The sequence below is a fragment of the Canis lupus genome, chromosome 13 (assembly GCF_048164855.1).
Source record: "Canis lupus baileyi chromosome 13, mCanLup2.hap1, whole genome shotgun sequence".
In the NCBI taxonomy this organism is placed as follows: domain Eukaryota; kingdom Metazoa; phylum Chordata; class Mammalia; order Carnivora; family Canidae; genus Canis; species Canis lupus.
In genome coordinates, this window is record NC_132850.1 from 53,431,739 (window position 1) to 53,457,475 (window position 25,737).

General features: G+C 45.8%; 1 protein-coding gene across 1 annotated transcript in view; it reads right to left on the reverse strand.

Annotated features, from left to right (window-relative positions):
* Positions 1-10,997, reverse strand: part of DCHS2 (dachsous cadherin-related 2) — a 225,656-nt gene extending 214,659 nt beyond the window's left edge. The window contains exon 1 of the mRNA XM_072773716.1: positions 8,996-10,997. Coding sequence (XP_072629817.1) covers positions 8,996-10,966 — 1,971 coding nt within the window. The 5' untranslated portion in view covers positions 10,967-10,997. The remainder of the gene's footprint in view (positions 1-8,995) is intronic.
* Positions 10,998-25,737: the final 14,740 nt, after the last annotated feature.

A 25,737-nucleotide genomic window follows, 5' to 3' on the forward strand; every position in this document is an offset into this window, starting at 1 on the left:
AGGCCACCCTTTCCATTATATTACACTACCACCACCACCACCACCGCCCCCCGCCCTCCCAGGTCAGGCCCTCATGGCTGAATAGAGATTATTACAAGACTGTGTTGGGACTCTCCTCCCTGGTTTCCTTGTCTTCTTCTTGTTACTAACCCAAGACAAAGTTTCCTAAAACCTCACTTGACACATGTCAATCACTCCTCGAAAACCTCCCATCTCTCTTGTTTGCTTCCATAACAAAGGCCAAACTCTAGGTAAACACTGCAAGTCCTTTATGGGCCATCCCTTCCTATGTCTTTACTACAGGAACAAGACACACGGTGGTCATCCCAGTTCACATGGACTGTGCAATCCTAAATAGTGTTCTAATTAAAATTGATAGTGGTCATAATATTCATCTGATCTACCTGTGTCATAAAGCACAAAATCCTTTTAAATAGACATTTTAATTCAGTGAGATTCAAGAAGTAACCTTGCATTTCTAAAAATGATCTAGCATAATTTCCCTAATGGGCTATGAAAGTATAAATTACTTCTATAGTTGCTCACTTTTAATTTATAATTTAGAAGGCAAAGGGCTTGTTAGTGTAAGTCTGGTGTCAAGGTGTTAATAAAATTAATTTATTGTCAATTTCAATCCTCAGAGAAAGGAAATCTTACTGATCACAACTTTCAGAAATCCTTCCTAAATGATGCTCTTTTGGAAGTGATCATGGCTAGGAATGCATTACACTTCTTTATGCAAAAAAAAAAAAAAATGCAGAGTTACAGTAGAATGCTTCCAAAACAGGACTGCAAATAAAAACATATGTCATTAAGGAGGGCAGAGGACTCCCTAGAAGGTGCATATCTAGTGAAACCTCCATCCAGATACTGCATAAAGAACCTTTCACCTGCAAAATCCCTGAACTCTTCCTATACCAAAAACTTCCTACCACATAGTATATATTATCTTAAATCCTTACAAAAATGTGCTGTTAGAATGAATTCGCATGTAATGGTTAATGTGTCAACTTGACTGGGCTGCGAGATGTCCAGGTGTCAAGCTAAACATGATTTCTGGGTGTGTCTGTGAGGGGCTTCCAGATGACATCAATATTTGAATTGAGGGAATGAGTAAAACAGAATGCTCCCCCCAGGGTGTGTGGGCATCAACCAGGCCTGAAGAGAATGAAAAGGAGGAAGAGGGATGAGTTGTCTCTCGACCTGAATGGATTAGCTGGGACCTGAGTCCTCTGCCCTCTAACTGGCACTTGCACCATCAGTTCTCCTGGTTCTCAGGCCTTCAGACCTGGACTGAATGACACCACTGGTTTTCCTGTGTCCTCAGTTTGCAGACGGCAGATTGTGGGATTGTGAGATTTCTCAGTCTCTATAATTGTGTCAATCAACTCCTCATAATGTATAAACACACTTTTGTTTTTGACTAATACACATTTCACAGATGAGAAACTGGCCAGAAGAGTTAGTAGAGATAGAGGTACAGTCAGAGTTGGAACCCAGGTATTCTGACTCTAAATCCAGTGCTCTCTCATTCCATGCTTTCCCAATAAAAGACTCTAGAGAGTAGTAACTGATAAAGACCCTCATAGCCTTTCTGGGAGGTGGAATGGGGAGGATTGCTATTAAGAAGTCATCTGAGGGATCCCTGGGTGGCGCAGCGGTTTGGCGCCTGCCTTTGGCCCAGGGCGCGATCCTGGAGACCCGGGATTGAGTCCCGCGTCGGGCTCCCGGTGCATGGAGCCTGCTTCTCCCTCTGCCTGTGTCTCTGCCTCTCTCTCTCTCTCTCTGTGACTATCATAAATAAATAAAAATTAAAAAAAAATTAAAAAAAAAATAAGAGGTCATCTGAAACTTCCTTAAGACAGGTGGGATCCACAGGCCCATAAGACATTACCAGTGTTCAAATTAAGTACAACAGATTTTTACTTTCCTTGCCAGAAACATCCATCTAGCTAAAACCCGATACACAATTCAAATTTTTTTCTGCTCCTCTTCCAACTTTTAGAGCAAGAGAATCTTTATTTGAAATGTCATTTTTAATTACTGATTGCTAACTACATCAGGCAACTTTTCTAGAAGTCTTACTTACTAACATTTAATAATATATAAAACGTATTAAGTACTTACCAGGAGTCAAGCATTATTCTAAGCAAACATGTATTAATTCATTACCCACATGAAAACTCTATCAAGCTGACACTAGTGTTATCCGTATTTTCCAGGGGAGGAAACTGAGGCACAGTGCTAGGAGATAGTGGAACTGAGATTCAAATCCAGGCACTCTAGCTCCATAGTCTGCCTATGTTTTTCATCACTGCATGCAACCTAATTTTAATCTTCAAAGCTATGAACACTCTACCATGTAACATCAGTTATCTTTAATTATAGAACCAAGAACTAGACAAATTCCTGGCAAGTTAAATGTTGACTATAACTAGAGACACATCCCACAGGTTCTAGGCAATATCCTTCCTGTAACACATCCAAACATATTACATCTGATCACCTTTCCCAAGCAGGAAAAGGAGAAAGGAAATAAGCCAGCTGATGGGTCTTGGGTAGCAGCTGTGTGGGGAAAGGAAGAGGACGGATATCAAAATGAAGTCCAAGAGAGAATTCTACAGTTGATCTCCAGTGCTTAAAACAGGTCATCAAAGCAGAGCCAGAGGCATACACGGCACATGCTGGGAGCTAAGGTATAAGGCCAGCAAGAGTTGGATAATCGGGGAAGATTACAGTTGGCAGGTTATCTAGACATATCCTGGAGTCAGGAGCAAATGACTGCTGTTGAAATCTAACATGCTTCAATGCATGTGTGCAGAGAGGACAGGTCCATTTAAAAGAACCGGAAAAGAAAAAAAGAAAAAAGAAAAAAGAAAATACGTAAAATAGCCAGAAGATGACAATCATACAATTGTGCACATAAGGGTAATACTGTGATATGATCAAAGTATATACCATCAAAGCAGGTCTATGCTATGCAAGTATGTAAGCAGGCGTGTAAGGTCAACAATAAGGGCATGGTAGTGGTAAGGTGAGGGATAAGCGATGCAATTCAGACTGTAAAATTCCAAAGGATCAATGATAAGTTATATTGAGGAAATGTGTTTTAAAATAAAATTAATACACACTCAGATGCAATGTGAAAAATTAAAAAGTAACTCTGACTAGTAACTCTTAGCATTTGTTTTCTCTGTGTAACTCTTCAATACAGTTCAACAAGGTTATTGATCTTCTAATACATTAGATGGAGGACACCAAGAATTATAGGGGACTCAAATACCATTAAACTGCAGCCCCAGAAGATACTTACAATCCATTAAACTGCAGCCCCAGAAGATACTTACAATCCACCCTTATACTAATACAAGTAAACAACTGTAGCACTCTGAAGAACATTGAGAAAAGAGCGGGTGGGGGCGCCTGGGTGGCTCAGTCAGTTAAATGTCTGACACTTGATTTCAGCTCAGGTTGTGATCTCAGGGTCATGAGATCCAGCTCCACATCAGGCTCCTCGCTCAGTGGGGAGTCTGCTTGACATTCCCTCTCTCCTTCCCCCTGCCCTTCCTCACCCTGCATACACGTGCGCTCACTCTCTCTCTCATTCTCTCTCAAATAAATAAACAAATCTTTGAAAAAGAGAAAGAAAGAAAAAGAAAAAAACACCAGAATGAATGACAAGGCATTTAGTGGGAGGAAGTGGCATTTAGAATATGTCTACAAGTCTCTCCAGTTTGAAGAATAGGCAATCTGGGACCTGAAGTGATGATGGACAGAACTAGGGTGATGGCACTGGGTGGGACAGAAGAAATGAAGGGACAGATGTAAGAAACACTGAAGCCCATGGCAACTCCTGTGGTCAAATGTGCAGGGGAATCAGAGATGACACTAAGAATTCAGGAAACATCTTTCTTAATAAAGTCTATTACTTCCAAAGGCACTAGAAGAGGCCCCAGAGAGAAAGGGCCTCACACCATAGTAAGAACCACTTTATCTCAGCATCCCTTGTGGATTTCTGCCTTCGGGGAAAGTGACCACTAGCCCAGGACACTTTGACTAAAGCCAATTAATCACCCTTCATTAAATCACACCACCTCCAGGGGGCATTTGGGGTTCTCCATTTTTACCTCGATAGTACAGCTGAGACAAAGCCAGCACATTTAATAACATTTTACTAACAGCCAGGAGATATTTAATAAAATGAAATAATCCTAAAAGATAAAATGGATCAGAAACAAGATACAGTTTAGTCCTTTCTGGTCCATGGAACCCCAGTTGCAGTCAGGCTCTCCCATTCCTCAGGGTCTTCCCAGAGGTAGATGCCACCTTTAACGTCCACGGCTGGGGCACCTTCCTAGACAGGTTCCTCAAAGTCAGACACAGAGAGAGGGAACAAACAAGCACGGCCAGGTGCCCCCTCCCACCTCCCCAGGCTGGAATCTCCAGACCTGCTTTTGACCCAACTGTTTGGTTTGAGACATGATCATGCTCTTTACCCTCGTACTTTACCTTCCCACAATACAAAGCACAACCACCCAACAAACAGCAAATCCACACACACAGACACATACCACATGCATAAAAAACGCCCATGGAAAGGACACATGAACAAAAATGGGCAAGTTTCAAAAAAGAGCTAATGATTGAAAGATAAGAAAGATAGAAGCTAGTCCTGGAAGGGAAATGACTTTGCTTTGAGAAATGTCAGTTTTAAGGGGCCAAAAAATATATCCAGGTAGAGATGCATGCAAGGTAGAGAAATGTTAATGTGAGTTTATAAGAGAGGCTGACCCTGTAGATGGGGGAAGGGGGGAAGCGGTTCCAGGAATATATAGAAAAAGGTATAGGAAAGGAGAAGCGAGGGGAGGAGAGACCCCCATCCCCCCCCCCAGCACACTGAGTGGGGTGGCACAAGAGGAAAACGAGGGGCCGGCAAGACAGAGGCGGAGAGAGAAGGCAGTAGACAAAAGAAGAGCAGCATTCAAGAATGAGGCAGTGGGCCACAGTCCAACGTGCTTTATGATTCAGAAAAGCTGATTGGATTAAAATTTTAAAACACAGCTGCCTTTTGAGAGATAGGATTTAGTACAATGATGAGGGAAAGTGAGGACAGGGGGCTGTGGAGTGATGAGCTCTTGGAGGCGGGGCGGGTGTCCTTCCTTCCTGAGGACTGGCCTGGGAGGGAAAGTGAGAGAGAGCCCCTGCCACCACCACCACCACTGCCCCCACCGCCACCACCGCATGCTCTGCTAGCACAGGGACCTTGCCCCTCTGCGCACCGCTGCATGCTCAGCACTGAGACCAGTTCCTGGCATGAAGGAGGTACTCAGTAAACATTTGCTCATGGAATGGTGTGTTTATTCAATGAGTCGCTGTTTGATTAAATAAGCGAATTAGTGAATGAACACAGTGATGGTATTTGAGGAAGCCTGAGATAATATTCTTGTTATGGCACTTCTGTGATTCAGCTATAAATGCTGGAGATAAAGCCTGTAAGCACAGTTCACATCACTGTACTTCGCTGAAGTCAGTCTTCTTGACAGTAATCCAAGGAAAAAGAGAATCCTCCAGGCCAGATGCTGAATTTGGAGAGGCAACCCTCGAATCTCTACAGAGTGGAAATCCCTCTCTGCCTTAACCATAAGGAGATACTGAAAGGAGCTCCTGAGGGGTAGGTGGTGAGGAAGGGGCTCTCCACATGGGGGACAGTGGGGAGCAAGAGATTAAGAATCCAGGTGAGCGCCTTCGAGGTTGTGAAAACCCGTTGGTCCCGTCGGTCACCTATCTCAGGCTGCTACTGGCTCTCCTACATCACTCTGCCCCACATTTAAAGTCTTTGTAAAGTTCTGATCTGGGGATGAGACTATAAAGGGGTTCGGGCAGCACTAGGGGACAGCACTGCGGTGGCAGCAGAAGGCAGTGTCAAGAGTGGGAGAACCCCAAGGATCAGTGATGTGAGATGACCGCCAAGACATCTCGAAGGTTCGAGGATTTGTTTCATTAGGTGACACGGTATTCCCTTACAAGGAATATAGGAAAGAACTTTTTATTTTTCCTGTTGCTTCTCATTTTGATTTTGTTTGATTCAGACAAAGGAGAACTGAGCACATACGCAGTCTAGAGGGAGAAAACTGGTGGAGAGCAATGGAAAGAAGGTAGGGTTGTAAGGACTGATATAATGTAATTAAACAAAACCCTGGAAGAAAGGGGAGGCCATGAGACCCAAAGGCTACCTGGGAAGCTTCCTTTTTTACAAAGTGGTATAAAGAAAGATAGGGAATGAAGATATATAAATAGATGCCTGGTGAGGCTTCCCTGGAAGTTAGGGGACAGAGCCAGCTAGGGGACTTAGAGAACACAGAACGTTCACGTAGCCGCTGGGGAAAGGCCACCAGAGAACCCAGTGAATAAAGAAGGTCTCTGCAACCTTGAGGGGCTAGATCACTGCAATTCCCAGAAATTCTAATTAGCACGATCTAGTGCTATTTACAGCAATATTTGGCATACAGAAAAGGTATTTTTTTTTTTTTTTTTTTTTTTTGCAGTTAGAGATGCAGTCCTACGCTTGAGCCAAGTTCAGCTCACCTAATGGATCCGCTACTACTGAGTCACAAAACCAGGATAAACACACCTCACAGCAGAATCATCTCATAATTTTAGAAACAACTCTAAAGACAGGTTCTAATCAAAGGAATCACAATTAATCCACCCTGCTTATTTTCCTTCAGACGGAGCCAAGCTGCACTGTTTCATACCAAGATGGTCAAGGTCTTCCAGATGGAAGACATCTTAGAAATCATCTAGTCTAACTTCTCACTTATTATGACTTCATTTTTAGAAACCCATGGCAGAAACTATCGGTGCACACTGGCATCCCATGTGCTCCTTTACATTCGTCAGCCTCCTTTGGGGTACACCTGAGGCCGCAGGGCTGAACTCTGGCCAATGAGACGTCGGTGGGCATGATCTAAGTCACTCCCAGGCCGGGCCCCACCTTGGCTGGAGGAAGACCGATCAATCTGCATCATGTCAAACTTTGCTTGAGAGACAGATAACCTTCCATTGTGCTGCTCACTGACATTTGTGGAATTGTCTGTCTCAGCAGCAAGCATTAACTGATTCCCAAGACTTCTCTGAATAACTTAGCAACTCAAAGAACTGCCAGTCATGCTAGAGAAAGAGATGGAGATTATTATGGCCCACAGATCCAACAGATTAAAAGGATGGAAGCAGTCATGAAACTCATTTTTTATAGTATAGTAGCATCTTAGTCATCTAAAGGTTATTATTTGAAGACATAGCCTACAAAAGTTAAGGTCTTCCCCAAGAACCAGTAAAAAAGCAGTTGGGGTCTTAAAAGAACCCAGCCTAAGAGCCAAATAAAGCGTTAGAGGTTCACTTACGAGTTAGTCTCTCAGGCTGTATGTATTCAAATTATCTTGGAGTAAATAAATCAATCTTAAAAATCTGGTTTATCTCAGGTAAGAAACTGAAAATGGGTCTGTTTCTGCTTTGTTTGCTCATTTATTTTTTTTAGATTCCACACATAATTGAAATCATATGGCATCTGTCTTTCTCTGTCTGACTTTTTCACTTAGCATAATACCCTCTAGGTTCATCCATGCTGTCACAAAAGTCAAGCTCTCATTCTTTTTTATGGCTGAATAATATTCCAACGTGTGTATATGTGTGCATGTGTGTGTGTGTGTCACATCCTCTTTATCCATTTACCTATTGATGGATCCTCAGGTTCTTCTGTATGTTGGCTATTATAAACAATGCTGCAATAAACAGAAGGGTACACACATCTTTTCTATTTAGTGTTTTTGTTTTTGTTTTGTTTTGTTTTACCAGTAGTGGAATTACTGGATCATATGGTATTTCTATTTGTAGTTTTTTAATGAACCTCTATACAGTTTTCCACATTGGCTGCACCAATTTAAATTTCTACCCAGAGGGGAGGTGGGTGGAGAGATGGGCAAAATAGGTAAAAGGGAGTGGAAGTACAGGCTTCCGGTTACTGAATATAGAAGTTCCAGGGATAAAAGGTATCACATAGGGAAATGCAGTCAATGACTTTGCAATAGTGTTGTATGGTGACAGATGGTAGCTCCACTTGTGAGCGTGGTATAATGTATGGAGTTGTCAAATCACCTTATTGTACACGTGAAACTAATACGACCTTGTGTGTCAACTCTTCCTTTGAGATAAAAGAAAGGAAGAAAAGAAGAGAAAAGAGAAAAGATGGAGCAATAAGGGCTGGTGCTAGAAGAGGCCAAATCACATTCTGAAAGTGAAGGAGATCAGAATTTTAAATGCAGAATTTGCAAAAAGCAAGGTAAAGAGCTCCATTTTATCATGGAGCCTGCTACTTCTCAGAGTCCTGAAAGCATCATTGGAGGAACTCAACCCACCATTGATTTAAAAAAAAGAAAAAAAAAATGACCTAATGTCCTCAACTAGCATTTGTAAGCATCTAAGGGATGTACAAAATGTGTAAGAAATCTCTGGAAATGGTAACTCAGTTTCTGTACTTAAAGTATGTTACTATTATCTGGAAAAAAATAATTTTTGAGGACCACCTTATTTCCCCACACAACGATGCCCAAAAATAAGAGGCACTGCCTTCTGCACACTGCTTGCGAGTGAGAGGTTCCTTCCAAGCCCATGTGGGTGCACATATCCAGCATGAAGGAAACCGGGAGTCCGTCCTGAAGCAGAATCAGGAGCCCAACACCATATGAGGTAGAGAGGACCTTAGAGAGCACTCAGTGCCAGCCCTGGGAGAACAGCTCGGTGCCCAGAGGGCACCCATTCACCCCACTGTGGAGGGGTAACCCCCTTTGCTTTTGGAGCCAGGGTACACGACCACCCGCATCACAACGTTCCTTCCCTGGACAGGCCTGATCTTGCCCCCACGCCCTTTCCCCACGCCCTTTCCCAGGCCTTCCCGGAACCCAGAGGTTGGTGGGTCCAGAGGCCCTGACGCACTCACCTGCAAAAAGCAGTGTCCTACTGGGGCATGTTCCGCAAGGGTGGCGTTGTACACCTGCCTCCGGAAGACGGGCTCGTTGTCGTTCACGTCGTCCACGGTGATGCTCACCAGGCAGGTGGCAGAGAGCGGGGGTGCTCCGAGGTCTTGGGCTACCACTCTCAACTCCACCGCCTCCTGCACCTCTCGGTCCAGACTCCGGCTGGTGCTGATCACGCCGCTTTCGGGATCAATAGCGAAGGCCGGCGCGCACTCCCCGGGGGCCCGCGCGCCCCGCGGGGAGCAGCGACCCGGCAGGTGCACCAGCGCGTAGCGCAGCCGGGCGTGGTCTGTGCCAGCCTCGTCCGCGTCGGTGGCGCTGACCCGCAGGACGGCGGTGCCCGGGGCTGCAGCCTCGGACACCGAGCCCACGTAGCGCTCCCTGCCGAAGACAGGCGGCCGGTCGTTGAGGTCGGCGACCCGGAGCAGCAGCGTCTCCTCTGCGCTCAGCGGCGGGGAGCCCGCGTCCGTGGCCACCAGCCGCAAGTCATAGAGGTCGCGCGCCTCCCTGTCCAGGGGCCCCGCGACGCAGAGGAAGAAGACCCCGGGGGAGCCCCCGGCGCGCAGCGCGAAGGCTCCCTCCCCGCCCTCCAAGGACAGCGAGACGCCCGCGCCTCCGGGGCCCGCGCCCGGCTCCCGGGGGGCCACCTCGCGCGGCTCGGGGTCGCCGTCCGCGTCCGACACCGAGACGCGGGCCACGTAGTCGCCCGGGGCGGCGCCCTCGGAGACGCGCGCGGCGCCGCCGTCGGTGAGCAGGAGCAGGTGAATGGCCGGCGGGTTGTCGTTCACGTCGAGCACGGCGACCGACAGGCGCATGGTGGCCACCTCGGGCGGGGCGCCGCCGTCGCGGGCCTCCACCAGCAGCTGGTGCCAGGCCTGCGCCTCGCGGTCCAGCGGCCTGCGCACCCGCACCACGCCGCTCAGCTCCTCCACCGCGAAGGGCGCCTGGCGCGCGCGGAGGCTGTAGCGCACCAGGCCGTTGCGCCCCAGGTCGCGGTCGGTGGCGCGCACGCGGCAGACCTCGGCGCCCGGCGGGGCGTCCTCCCGCACGGCCGCGCGGTACTCGCCGCGCTCGAACACCGGCGGGTTGTCGTTCTCGTCCAGCACGCGCAGCTCCACGCGCAGGTGGCCCGTGCGCGGCGGCCGGCCGCCGTCCCAGGCCTCGATGTGCAGCTCGTGCGCCGCCGCCGCCTCGCGGTCCAGGCGCCGCAGCAGCACCAGGTCCAGCGGCTCCGGGGGCGACGACCCCGGGGTCCCGTAGCGCAGCTGGAAGAACGGCCCCGCGGGGTCCCCGGGCGCGGCGGGCGGCTGCAGCAGGGTGTAGCCCTGCGTGCCGAACAGCCCGGCGTCCGGGTCGTGGGCGCCCGGCAGGCGGACGGCGGTGCCCGGGGGGCTGAGCTCCGACACGTCGAGCCGCAGCGAGTCTCGGGGGAAGCGGGGCGAGTGGTCGTTGACGTCGTTGACGCGGATCTCCACCTGCACCACGGCGCCCAGCAGCGTGGCGGCCGCGAAGCCGTAGCGGTCCCGCCGCTCGCGGTCCAGGCGCCGCGCCGTGCGGATGATGCCGGTGTCCGCGTGCACGTGGAAGTCGTCCAGCAGCGGGGAGTCGTCCGAGTCCTCCGAGAGGAAGAAGCCGCCCCCCTCCTGCTGCTGCGCGGCCGGCAGCCCCGCGCGGATGTCGCCCACCAGCGTGTCCGGAGGGAGCCCCTCGTCCACCGAGAGGCTGAGGTTGAACACCTGGGCGGGTGACCCCGAGGCCGCCCACAGCCCCGCTTGCAGGCAGAGCCCGAGCAGGAAGCGCTGGGCCCCGGGGGCGCCGCCGCCGCCCGGCAGCCCTCCGGGCGACCCTCTCCGCCCGCGGAGCCCGGGGCGCTTCCCGGCGGGGCCCCCCGGCCGCGGCTGCCCGTCGCCCATCCTCCGCCCGGGCGGGCTCATCTCTCCGCCGGCAAATCGGGCGGGCTCCCGGGTAACTGCCGGCCCGCGGACGGGGGGGGGGGGGGGGCCGGGGGGGATCCGGGAGCCTCCTCGGCGTCTGGGCCACGCAGGAGAAGACTGTGTCCGGCGCCCAGCACAGCGCGAGGGGCCGAGGATCGGTCCGCGGCCGAGGGGGGACCACGGCTCCGGCCGCCCTCACGCAGCCCCGGAGGCTCCGGCTGCGTCGGCCGCTGCAGCCACCCCTCCGGCCCCTGGCGCCCTCTCAAGGACTCTCATCTCCTTTTCTCTCTCCTTTTATTCCTTTTACATCTGTTCCTTGTTCTGCTCGGCTCGTTGTTTCCCCCTGGTAAAGTCAGGTGCATTATTTCTTTTGCCAAAAAGGATGAAATTATTTAAAGCGCACACACAGGGAGAGGATGGGGGTCGGGCCGGGGAAGGGGGTGGAGTGAGGGCGGGAGGGAGTGCGGGCGCCGGGCGGGGGCGGGGGGCGGCGGCGGGGTCTGCGGCTCCGGGGGCGGCCTGTCCCCGCCGCGTGGCGGGGCGCCGGGGACCGCCGGGCTCCAGCCCCCACCCGGCCCCGCCCTCCGCTCCCCTCCCCTGCCCTCCCCTCCCCTCCCCGCGGGTGACGCGGCGCACGCGGGGACGACTCCAACCTGCGCGCGGGCCGGGGACCCAGGGGCGGGGAGCGCAGGAGGCGGGGCGCGCAGTGGGAGCGGCGGTGGGGCGCGGGGGGGGGGCGACAGCAGCAGCCCCTCGGCGCCGCCTCCCCGTCCCCTGGACGGTGCCTTCGGCGGGCCTGACGCTTGGCTCGGGCTGAGCACAGGGCGGGGGTTACGATCACTTTGGGGAGCCAAACTTGTGTTCTCCATTTGGCGAGAGAGGCTCGTCCCCAGCGGAAGGACAGATGGAGTCAAAGGCCGACGCGCAGCTGGGGCCGGGATGGCTGCAAAGGGGCGGGGGGGGGGGGGGGGGGGGAGGCGGAACTTGGAAGAAAACCTTCGCGAACCCCCGGGAAATCTGTGACACACATGGTGCAGACCCTGCTTTATTATGCCGCGCTACTACTCAGCGACGTGTGAGCCGCTTGTCACTCCCCCCTGCCACCGACGATGACGACAAAAGATTTGGCTTATGAACACTTTTTTTTTTTTTTTTTTTTTGCAATGCATTCAGCGCCATCCCAACACTTCCAGGGTGTTTTACGATGCTGATTTATGGGCAGAAAAATGGGGCAGCTCAGGCCAGACCACCTTGCAGCACTTCGCCACCGCCTCTGAGCAAGGGAGTTTGCGGCCAGGGCCGCTGTGGACGACACTGAAACTAGCTTCTGCCGGAGTCCAAGAAAAATGCCGATGAATTGCCAGTCGCAGGTTTCCTCTTCCATTATCTGTAACGATAGGTAGAAACTGATAAGTGGCCTCGAATAAAAAAAAAATGCCTGAGGAAGGACTCTCTGCCTTCTTGAGAATGGCTGGTCCTATGTAGCCAATGGTTTCTGCAAATTTTGCATTTAGGCCAAAGGGAAGCATTAATTTCCTAGATGCTGTTGCTGTCCTTTAAGGAGGACCAACAGCTCTGCATGATGGTTTCTGGCAGCAACAGTAAAATGCCTTTTAATATTTGGGGAAGGGGGTTTTATATATATATAACGGCACCTCTACACCATTATCTCTACCTCTGACAAAATAATAATGAGACAATTTGTTTGATAGCAGATATGTTGCAAGTGAATGGAGACATTGGTAAAATACAGCCAGCCGCCTTTCACCAGTGAGGTCTCCTTACCATTTAGGAGAGACTAGTTGTAAGTCTTTAGAATCTTCTTTCACTTTAACCTCTTTAATCTCACTTGAACTAGTCCCGGGTCTCTAGCCCTGCCCCCCCTAGAAGTAATTCTCAGCCAAGCATCTGGATTATTGTTTTTAAAGCTAATTCAAATCATGTCTCCCCCTGCTTAGAACCTGCCAATATATTTCCATTACACTTGGGTTATAATTGAGACTCCTTCCAGTTGTACAACTAACATGGCCCTACCCACCTTTCCAGCCTCATTTCATACCACCGCTCTGGATCCAGTTATAGTGCCTTTTTTCTGATCTTGGTATTTGCTACGGACTGAATGTTTGTGTCTCCCGCAAAATCCACACTGGAGGGTATTATGCTGAGTGAAATCAGTCAATCGGAGAAGGGCAAACATTTTATGGTCTCATTCATTTGGGGAATATAAAAAATAATGAAAGGGAATAAAGGGGAAAGGAGAAAAAATGAGTGGGAAATATCAGAGAGGGAGACAGAACATGAGAGACTCCTAACTCTGGGAAATGAACAGGGGATGGTGAAAGGGAGGTGGGCGGGGGGTGGGGGTGACTTGAGTGACGGGCACTTAGGGGGGCACTTGATGGGATGAGCACTGGGTGTTATGCTATATGTTGGCAAATTGAACTCCAATTAAAAAAAAAAAATCTACATGTTGTTGTCCTACACACCCCTCTCCCCAAGGGGATGGTATTAGGAGGTGGGGTTTGGGGATTAGGTGAGGTCATGGGATTAGTATCATAAGAGTCATGAGAGAGCTTGCTGCTGTCTGCTCTCTACCATGTGAGGACACAAGACGTGAACAGTCCACAACCAGGAAGAGGGCTCTCCCCAGACCATCTCCTTGACCATGCCAATGCTCTAATCTCAGACTTCCAGCCTCCAGAACTCTAAGAAATAAATTTCTGTTGTTTATAAACCACCTAGTCTATGGTACGTTGTTATAGCAGCCTGAACAGACACAGTGCATTTGAATTGTTAAAACCTTTCTGTCCCTGGGAGTTATTTCCTCTGCTTTGTGAAGATTTGGCCCATTCTCATTAATTCAAATGCCAACTGTTTGGAATCCTCTCTTGACCACTCTACTCAAGTAAACTTCTCCACCATAAACCCTTCTCCTCCCATTATATTTCATTGAAAACACCTATCGATGCCTGATATCAGTTTGCTTAATTCATTTGTTTATTAGATTGTTGTGATCTCAACCCTCTTCGTGCTCTTGAAACATGGCTTTATCCCAGAACCCAGATCAGTTCCTATCGCATAAATGGATCCCCATTCTCTAAACATATGTTGGATGACTGGAAGGATGGTTGGTTTAGCTGATGGGTAGATGGAAGGATTAAGTCTTTTAAAGGAGGGATTTTAAGCCATAATTCAGAATTAATTGACCATGAAATCCTTTATTGTGATGGACTGTACCTTCACAATTTATTCATTCTAATCATCCTACAAGGCTTCTTGAACTAATTTTTGAACTTCAGCTTATTTTGCAAAGTGTATTGTTACCAAATATTTACTTGAGTCTAAAAATAAAGGAAAAGCAGCTAGTTATTCTGCATCTTTCACTGACGTTCTTTGTAAACAGTGGTTTGGTTTAGAAACAAATGAAAAATCAGAAACTTCAAACATCTATTTCCACATTAGTTCTTAGGCTTTATAATTTAAGCACGTTCCATCCAAGGTCTCCTGCCTACTTCATACCCTTCACTGAATGCCTTGATCAGCATTTTAGTTTGAGAATTCAATTTGGTGGGGTTAAAAAAAAAAAAAGAACATTTCTCAAATATGCAAAAAATAATTTTAGATTCTAGCACAGAAGCCAACAGCTTACAAGAAATAGTCAAGGTCTGACCCACTTGGGAGAGGTATCATGGTGTAACTGGCAAGAGTTTGGGCATTGAGGCTGGGCAACTCTGGTTCTGCTCTATAATTATAGGCAAATTATTTTTTTAAAAAAATTATTTGAGAGAGAGAGAGAGAGAGAGAGAAGAGAGAGCCTGATCTGGGGAAGAAGTAGATTCCCTGCTGAGCAGGGAGCCCAACACTGGCCTCAACCCCAGCCAGGATCCTAGGATCATGACCTGAGCCAAAGGCAGACGCCTAACCGACTGAGCCACCTGGACACCTTAATTGTAGGAAAATTATTTCACAGTCTTGTTAAGCCTCAATTTCCTGTTCTCTAAATTGGGGGTTATACTATCTAATTTATAGGACATTATGAGTCTTAAGTGAGACAATGTATGGAGACGTTGTATGGAAACAATGTGTGAAGACATCACCGAGTGTTACTTCTCTTGCCCCTGTTGTTTGTGCGATGAAGTATTTTAGGGGTGAAGTGTTTTGGAATTCTCAGTCATATCAAACTCTGACTTCTTAGCCCTCCTGAGTGTGTGGAGAGGTAGATGAAAACTTCCCAGTATCACAGACAGCAGCAATCATGGGCAGAAACACCCAGAGCAGACCTTCACCCAGTCTTACATGGTTTAAGCAGTATAGGAAGTCCATCATCAAAAAACATTTTCTCTCAGACTATAGATAGCCCCTAGCTTTGTAATCATTAACATAAATAGTCTAAATGGTTACTAAGTGCTCAAAATGTCCAAAACATCTCACATCAACCCTTTAGGGAAGGAATTATAATTACTACCCCATATTATAGATGAAGAAACTGAGGTTCAAGGCATTGCAAGTAACTTGGCCAAAGTCACTTAAGTGTAAAGTGGTGGAATTGCGATCTGAACCCAGACCCAGAGCCCAGACAGTTTCGTTTCAGTGCCCATGGTCTTTGGAGCTTTTCACCCATCATTTATCATCTCTATGATTTTCTGCTTAAGGCAAACTCTTTTCCTCAACTGCAGCAGGAAGAACCCTGGACAGCATGCTTGTGTGAATGGTGGGATGGCACAGGAGAATAGCCACGAGGAAGTGATTACTTGAGAGTGCAACGGGAAGACACTATTTAGAAGTGGGCAGACTTAAAGCCAAGTGAGGAGAAGTATCCTGTGGAAAATAAAAGGTTTCTTCCCACCTCTTCCCCCAGAAGGAAGACCCTCCGAGGCTAGGAGGGACACCTTGACAGCAGGAAACCCCTGCTCTTTTTGGCTCACATGTTATTATCTTTCTAAAAGGATGAGCTAAAGAATGGAGCTCGTGATGTTTACATATTACATACTTGGCTAGACTATGGTGCCAAGCATAGTAGGTAATCGACCACTAGTCTAAATGTCGTTGTGAAGATAATTTGGAAATGTGATTAACATCCACAATGACTCAACTTTAAGGGGAGGTTGCGCTTCATAATGTGGTGGGCCTCACACAATCAGTTGAAGGCCTCAAGACGAAACTGTTTCCCAGAGAAGGAACTGTGCCTCAAGACCGTAATATAGAAATCCTGCCCGAGTTTCCAGCCCACTAGCCTACCCTCCAAGTTTTAGACTCACCAGCCCACACAATCATGGGAACCAATTACAAAGTATATATTGGTTCTGCTTCTCTAAAGAACCCTGACTGAGGCAGAGCTTTCTAAGAGGAGATGATTTAATGTCTATTATCATAGTCTGTCTTTGATATGCACATATTTCATATCCTTAAAGATTTAAAACCAGAATTCTGGACATGATGTCACCTGGACAGGTGATTATATGATAGGTAATTAAGTCTACTTCCCTATCTTAGAACCTAAGTATCCAAAAGAGATGACAGTCTTTTCCCTCTTTTTAAATTTTGATCACAGGTTGTATACACACCCATTCTACTTTCTGAGCCCAACAGAATATGATCAAATTTTATAGGGCACTTGTCTCTGGTTTTTGTATCAGCATATAGTTATTTTGTCTGATTCTTTGGGAAGCTGAAAAAAATTTATCTCAAGATTTCATCATATGGTTGGAGAGAGGTATAACATGGCTTATCATTAAGGGGATTTAGATCCACTATACCAAATCCTATTTTTCAAATCTAGTATGAGCTAGAATGCAAGGGCTGCTACACCAAAGTTCTCCCTACATTTGAAGTTTATAAGACAGACCCTCTAGCTTAGAGCACTTTCTGCTTGATTTTTGCCAAGTCTCCTCTCTCTCTTAAATTGCTTATTCTCCTTCCCAATAACTGGGAGGGCAGACCAACTTCTCCCCACTCCCCCTACCAGGCTCCAGATGGCCTACAAAGGCCAATCAAAACCGCTCAAACATAGCCTTTTAAGATTTGGCTTCTTTGACTCTGTCTTTGGCACACACACACACACACACATACACTCATACACACACCATCTTGCTTTCCCTGAACGCTTTTCTTTGGATAAAATAATCCCAGCTCCTTATTTCCCCAACCCTTTAATCATTTTCTTTCTTTTCTCTGAACTCCTTCCAATTTCCCTATATATTGTATAAGATGTGGAAACCAAAACCACACACCATTTTCTAACAAGGCCTACGTATTGCCAAATTTAGGGAGGCTGACTTACTTCTTCAATCAGAAATCAAAGCCAAGTCCAACAGGTTCTTAACAAGTGGATGTTGGAACAGGTGTGACACCCCCATTCAATAAAGCAACACCTTCTGAGTAGATAATTATTCGGTGTGGAAAGGTAATTTACTTGCTTTCACTGAAAGGGAGTTTTAGAATATTCATGTATTTGTATCGAGTAGCATGAAGGCTGTAGTTAGTGCAGAAAAAGATAAATAGTGGTTAATTCTGCTCATATTTTTCTAGGTGTAATTGCTCTTTGTGTGAAGTAAAGGAAACTGATCCGTTTCCTGGGACAAAGCAAAGTTCACTGAAATACATATACATAATATATGTTATAATAATTCCAAGCAAGAGAAAGCAAAGGAAATACCCAGGACCCTGCCAATCCCACAAATATTCAGTGAGAAAAACACCTGGATTCTCCCCAAGCCACAGCTGTTCAGTTGGAAAATGCCTGGATCCCATTGAATCAAGGCAGTCAGGGAAAAGAGCCACATCCGGCCCAGTGTGTCTCCTCAGTACGACAGGCACACATGAATCCTATTTGATCAAGACACAGTTATTTTGGAAATAAATAGATCCTGCTGGATTCAAGCACAGTTCACGATTAGCGCACACAGATGGGGATGGACTGGGTACAGATACTATCTACAAGAAACCCCTGCAATATACAGACATTTGGTAAGAGCTTATGCCACAGATTTTTGGCCACGTCAATATCTCGGTTATTTTTCTCAGGGAACATATGTGAGTCTGGGGGTGCTGTTCCTTGATCCAGTTTGCCTGGGTCACACAGGATCTGAGTATCTTGCCCTGGTTCTTTAGATTTAGCAGTGTGTATCCATAAAGAGAAATGCAAAAGTGAACAAAGCCCCTTTGGTTTTCCTTAGTATCGAAGCAGCAGCATAATCATAATAGGAATGTTCCAGGCCTTTCGAAAGCATGTAAATTGAGAAAATAAAAAAACAAAAAAAACCTATATCTCTATCAACACAGTTTACATTTTCTACATACCCCCCCTTTTTTATACAAACTTCTTTGAGCCCAATGAAACATTTTCACTATACTTTCCAAATAACTTTTCAGCAACTCATGGTAAAAATACTACTACTGACTCTGAAACTAGCCAAAAAATTAGGTAGATATTTACAACAATTAAATAATTATTGTACTTACCTACTTTAAGTCATACAGAGGTTTTCTACAGCTATTTAAATTTATAAGGATTATAGCAGTGCTTAATACCTTTTTTTTTTTTTTTTTTCTAGAGAGAGAGCAAGCAGAGGAACAAAAGGAGCAAAAAAAGAGAATTTTAAGTAGGTTCCACCCTGGGAGTGGACAAGGGGCTCGATCTCACCAACCCTGAGCCAAAATCAAGAGTCAGATATTTAACCGACTGAGCCACTCAGGTGCCCCAACAGTGCTTAATACTTCTATAGATGTTTTTCTTTCTTTTTTTTTATTTTTATTTATTTATGATAGTCACACACACAGAGAGAGAGAGAGAGGCAGAGACATAGGCAGAGGGAGAAGCAGGCTCCGTGCACCGGGAGCCCGACGTGGGATTCGATCCCGGGTCCCCAGGATTGCGCCCTGGTCCAAAGGCAGGCGCCAAACCGCTGCACCACCCAGGGATCCCCTAGATGTTTTTCTATAATAGTTGAAACTAATCCTGAAGAGAGAAACTATGCGTTGAAAAGTCATAGATTTGGAGTCTGAGGGCCCTGAAATCCTGAGGTCTTGGGAGAGTCTCCACCCGATGATTTCCCCCGGAAAACAAGGTTGCCATACCTGCACAGGCAACGGTAGGAACTGCTTTGTGAATTCAAGTGCCCTTCGAATGTCCTCCAATGACTGCCAATTTCTTGTTTCCCATAACTATTTGTATCCATTATAAGAAAAGAGAAAAACAGAGGAATGGGATCCCCGAAGGAAGTTCTTCGACTGGCAAGATGCAGTCAATGAATAAACCACAGTCTTGCAGGAAAGCAGGCCTAAATCCCATGGTCAGCGATCCGCCTTCTGACCACTGCACACTGAGTGTTTTCACCATCAAACTGAGCTCCAGGGTATCTGCCGTGAGCAACTTTACTGAATTTGCAGGAGCGTCTCCTCCAATACAGCTTCCTGTGTCTGCAAATGTATATATATATTTTTTTCCCTTTGCCTTCACGGGCTTTCATCTGACCCTCTATTTATAAATCCAGCTTTTGAGTTTTTGCTCTGTGCTTTATATTCAAGATCTCTTTTGAAGGCTCTCAGCTTCTCATGCATTTTTATCCCCAGCTCACCTGCTTCACCTGTGTGCATTATACAATGTTCCTTCTTTCTTTTAAGCCCTGGTCTCTCCAATCCAGGCAGAACAAGAAGGCTTAAAAATAACAGTTATAAAAAATTCACCAGAGGAGATGCCTTAAGGACCCAAATGATAAAGACCTTCTAGAGGCACAGATGAATATTGGGCCGGCAAGCAACTACCAGCAAACAGGGAGGCAATTGCTCATTTTCTTTCTTTCCTTCTTTCTTTCTTTCTTTCTTTCTTTCTTTCTTTCTTTCTTTCTTTCTTTCTTTCTTTCTTTCTTTCTTTCTTTCTTTCTTTCTTTCTTTCTTTTCTTTCTTTCTTTCTTTTCTTTCTTTCTTTTTTTTTTTTTAAGATTTTATGTATTTATGTGACAGAGAGAGAGGGAGAGAGAACACAAGCAGGGGGAGTAGCAGAGGGAGAGGGAGCAGCAGACTCCTCATGGATCAGGGATCATGACCCAAGGCGAAGGCAGATGCTTAACTGACTGAGACACCCAGGCGCCCCCTAATTGCTCGTTTTCAAGCAAGTGGGTCATGCTGCCCGTGAGGGGAAAGGTGGGCTTGTACAAGGCTGCAGAATGGCCGCAGCTCCCAACCCTTGGACTCTGCAGGTGCCAGAGTGAATGTTTCCAGGATAGAGGCCCTTCTTCTGCAAGCGTGTCACCAGCATTGGAGCCATTTTCACAAATTAAGATATATCTGAAGGACTATTCGTGACCTCGTTTTCCCTTGCTCCTTAACAGGCATCCTTGCAGGCCCCTGTGGGAGGTCAAATAATGCTGCCCCTCAAAGATGTCCACATCCGAATCCCCAGAGCTTGTGAAGGTGTTACCTTACATGACAAAAATGACTTTGCAGATGTGATCAAATTATGGATCTTGAGTTGGAGAGACTGTCTAATGGGCCCTTATAAGCAATTGGAGGAGAGTCAGAGTCAGAGACAGAGATGGGACAAGGCAAGCAAAGGTCAGTGCGACGAGGCCATGGGGGAAAGAATTCAATCAGCTTCTACAAGGTGGAGAAGGCAAGGAATGTTTTCTCAGAGCACCCAGAAGGAAGGCAGCCCTGTCAACATGTTGATTTTAGCCCAGTAAGACCTGTGTCAGGCTTTTCACCCCCAGAACTGTAAAATAGTACATTTGTATTACTGTAGGACCCTAATTTTGTGGAAATTTGTTGCAGCAGCAATAAGAAACTAATACTTCCTTCGACAGTACCAAGGTCAATGTGTCTTCCTTCTGGCATTCTCCATAGCGAATACCTATGTCCCCAGAGCTTCTGCTGTCTCTCAGACACCTGATCCTCAGTTGCAAAGAAGGGGGAAGTTATCACAACATTGGTTTTGCTTCCAGCCAACAGCACCTCCAGGGATTAGTTCCAGCTAGAAATTTGGGCAGATTCATGTCAGGGAACATTTCTTATGATGTCCAGATGAATTTTTTTTCTTTGATTTAAATGCATTATCCAAAGTTTTATCTTTGTATAAAATGTTTAAAAATATACATCTGCAACAGAAAAGGACTCCTGCTGGAACTTAAAGGAACGCTCTGCAAATAAAACACAGTCACGATGACTAGGACCTTAACTTGATGTGCATTTGGGGTACAGTTGAGAAGTAGCCACAACTTATGGGAAGAAAGTAAGGGTCTCTGGGAAAGGAGATGGGAACACAAAGGTTACTTTGAAAGCAAAATGCATGGCCCCAAAGCTAGAAAATGGGGAGAGAAATAAATCCTGGCTGCGGAAACTATGTAAATGTTGTATAATGGGCCATGAAATCTACTCAGTTGGGGGTCAGAGGCCCAAGAGGTAGGAAACCTGCTAATGCAAAGGCAAGGAATGTTTCTTTTCATCTCCTCATACTCAGATGTAAATGCAGTGGTTTTCAAACTTTTCTGACCCACTCTACTAAAATATATTTCAGTATCATATGCCACTACAGACACACACACACGCACACACACACTCACTCACTACAATAAAACAATAGTTTTATGACACCCTACTTACCCTTACGATGTGAAACAGACTCTGATATTTCCTAATTTTTTATTGTCATTTTTCATTGTTATTTTTTAAAATGCTGGCCAGCACCCACTAAGTGGTTATGATCTGCAGTTTAAAAACACATATTCTGAGGTATGTAATATTTAGCACTAAAATAGGTATTTCCTTCCCAATTAGTACTAAGAATTATTCTCATTATCACCAAGTAACTTTAAAATGAAACGCTAGTTTCAAACTGACTACTTTGAAGGTCTCTTCCAACTTTATGATTTCATAGTTTCTCCTCAAAAGGAGCATTATTATATCCACGGTTTCTTTTTCAATAAATGAAGCTAAGATTCACAGCTTGGAGACTTCCTTTTAGTAAGTTTGTTTAATAAATGTTTTTTTTTTTCTAAAATAGTTCTGATACTTCTTATTCTTCAGTGATTAATCCCTAATCGAAATCAAGAACTGTTGAAAATATTGTCACAGTTTTGGCCATATGGGCATTGGTATTTGTGAATTTTGATTTCAGGAATTAGGGAGGCAGAGTCACTGCTAAGGACTGGAGAGCTGTGAGTCATTCCCTGAGAGGATTTTGATTTGTGATCCTGGCTACAAAAATCCACCCCCCACCCCCCCATTCCCCATGGTTAAAAGTGTTCAAAGCAGGTATTACTTGAATCCTAAGACTCAGAAAACTGCTCACCTTCACTTTGCTTTCAACAATTATGCTTCGTAACACACTTCTCAGATTCTTGCCTGCAGAATGGCAGTAACACTGAACTCTCAGGGCCGTGGAATAGTTAATAAACTGTGCTAACCCTACAGAGATGCAAAACAATAGCAATCACTCATCAGTTTGCTAAGCGGTGACAGATTCCAATTTCCCATTTTCCAGAGACACTCTCCTTATTACCAGGCAAAATCGGACCAGTTAACTTGCCCAAGATCTATAGCTTTGCTGTAGTGATCTCATCGGTCTGTGTCCCTGATGGGGATTCAAGCAGGTGGTGCAGAGAGCAGCGAGCTGACATATGGAGACATATTGCCTAAATAGGCTGATGCACCAGACCAGCTAATTTTCCCTCTATTTTGAGAAGAGCAATTATTTTAAATCGCCATATATCAAAATGACTTTGCACTTGCTCCAAAATACAGCAAGTCAATAAACTGTGATGTAAATGAGTGACTCCAGCTACTTTGATTTTTTAAATTAAAGATAAAAAAAAAAAGTAGAAACAGAATCTACACGGCTTCATTTAGAATTGAAGAAGGATCCTCATAATTCAAGGCTTAAAATAGTATCCTGATAAGTATAATGCATACTATTTTGGAAGCCTTTTGACTATACGGTATAGCAAAACTACTTTGTGGCTTGGCCTTTAAATCCCATCAAACCTGAGAGTTTTTTGTTTTATGGGGAAAGACAGGGTCTCTTTTATGGAAAGTGGTAGAAAGGTAGAAGGACAGAAAGGAGGCTGGAAAATAAATGCTGGACATAAGAAGGCAGCTGGGAAGGTACCAAGAAAACATTGGCCTATGTCACCTATTTCCTTGAAGCCAACAATACCAAAGGAAAATACCAGTCATGAGCCCAGAAAAAGCTCACCTGCCCATTCTGTCCAGAACCAGAATTTAAGCTGGTTCAAATGTTCCATTAGAAATGTGGTTTATAGAGAGAAATGCATTCAGAATTCTAAATAAGGATTTTGAAGGGAAATTTTAATATCTATATTTAGATTTAGCAGCCCTGAAGGGAAATAGGGTGTTGATTTATGAAGCTGAAAGAAATTATGAGCAGCTGGAACATTAAGGACACATTGTCAGAGGGGGGCTTTCATCTCTATTTTGGACTGAAGTTTCAGAACCTTCCAGAGCTGTGATATGGACTCAGAAGATCTTAGAAGTCCCTATCTAGTCAATTTTAAAACGGAGGTGTTACACCCAACCCTTGGACTATTTGATTGATAGAACAGAGCAGTTAAAGATAAATACAAAAGGTAGTTAAATTCTTGTTAAGTGGTATAGCTTTCTCTTTAGAGGTAACTTTTTATTTTTTAATTTATGATGAGTGATTTTTGAAATCGAAAGACATTTAAAAGGATAATTGAAAAAAAGAAAGTCTGAAATCTCTTTATTAATTCCAGAAAGCCTGACTATCAGACTACAAAGCTGTTCCCTAGGCAAAGCATCCAAATGAATATAAGCTTCCTCTTGTGGACTGAGCTTGCAGACAGAGGAGTAAAACAATAAGAATAATGTCTCAGGGTAGAAAAATACATAATTATCTTCTGTATTATTGAATGAATAAATTACTGCCGAGTAAATTACCTTAACCTCTTTCTCTTCAGATTTGGACAAAAATTGTTTTCCTCGGGTCTTGCAGAAGGCTTCTACATATCCTAAATCCATTCCTGATTGCCTTCTGGTTTCTTCCAGTAATCTTTAAACCAACATAAAGATGAATAGCTTAAAAAAATAAAAAATAAAAAGATGAACAGCTTAAACCACTGAATTCTGTCTTGGTGTTGTTGAGGATTTATCTAACTTGACTCTGGTTGTATAGACAAGTTGCCTGCCTTGGGGACTCAGTCGTCTACGCCCTACACAGGCAGACTATATGGGGTATGCGGTGCTCCTGCAAGGTGTGGATACAGCCAGATTTTTCCGGCTGCCATTCCAGAAGCCATAGAGACTGATTAAGTAGAAGGTATCAGGAATCCAGGGAAGAATCTGGTAGGACAAAATCCCTTACCTAGAAGAACCCACAATGTAGTCAGGGAAGCAGCCAAGTAAAACATTTATTACATGACAAGATGGATACAGCTACAGGAAGTTGTGGAACTCAGAGGACAGCTTCACCTTCACTCAGATCCAGTCTCCCTAAGCGAGCCCATTGCTCTAACCAGCTCCTAGCAATGACCTTAACATCCTTGACCCTTGACCCTTTTGAGGCTCCAACTCCTTCCACAGCCTTCCATTCTGGATTCATCCAAGTGCCTTTTTGCTTTGTTTTGGTCTTCCTTGAGACGTTACCTGCCAGGCAGGCAATCCTTCCCTCACTCTGGATCGCATCATTTCTTATCACTTTGTGAAATTAACAGCTTTATTTATTTGTTTATTTGGCTACCTGTTTACTATCTGCTTTTCCTGTAGTAAGATTCTTGTGCATTTTGTTTACTTTTCTACCCCCACTGCCAACAACAACAGTACTGAATAAAGTTCGAGTTAATACAGATTGAAATCATTTCAAATCTATGGGTTCCAACCTCCACTGGGGCCTCCCAGCTCTTCAATCAACCTTTTCATCAGCAAATCCCATTCTTTGAGTCGGGAGGATCAGCCTCCTCCCTCCATTAGCTGAAGTGGTGTCCTCCCACACCCCAAGGGCAATGCATCTATGAGGGCTTCAAGGCATTTCCAGCAGCCACATTTAGGCCTTTCTGTTGCATTAGACAGGGTTGACCGCTCCCTCCTTTAAATGTGTCCTGTAGCTTACACAAAAACTTTGTGTCGTGGTTTTCTTTTCCCAAACCTGCGGAGTCCAATCTCCATGCACAGGACCCATACATTGTGAATTCTTTTCTGTTACTGTTGTTATCATTATTTATTCATGAGAGACACAGAGAGAGGCAGAGACACAGGCAGAGGGAGAAGCAGGCTCCTTGCGGGGAGGCTGATGTGGGACTCAGTCCCAGGACTCCAGGATCAGGCCCTGAGCCAAAGGCAGATGTTTAACCACTGAGAACCCAGGCGTCCCGCATTGTGAATTCTTTTTTAAAGAAGATAGGTAATTCTGGTGCGCAGGTGGGATGGACAACCGCTTCCCCTGGCTTTCTTCTCATCATCCCATTTTCTTGTCCAGGGAAGGTTTTAAAACTTAACTAGGGAGGACATCAAGGTGACTGTCAGGATGGAAGAGTGGGAGGAGATTAGACAACCTACCTTTGTATGGCAAACACATCTTTTTTACTTGCGTTACACATTTTCAGAATGCTGCAAATGCGAAATTGTGCTCCAGATGCCCTTGTGCCCAATTTACACAAAGGCAATTGCTGTAAGACACAGGTATTTATGATTCAGAAAATATTAGTTGCCATGTAGAGAACACTGTTATTACCATGGTGATTATTATTTGGGGGATAAACTGTCCCTCATTCTTGACATTCCCTGCACTTGCACACTCCTGTGGT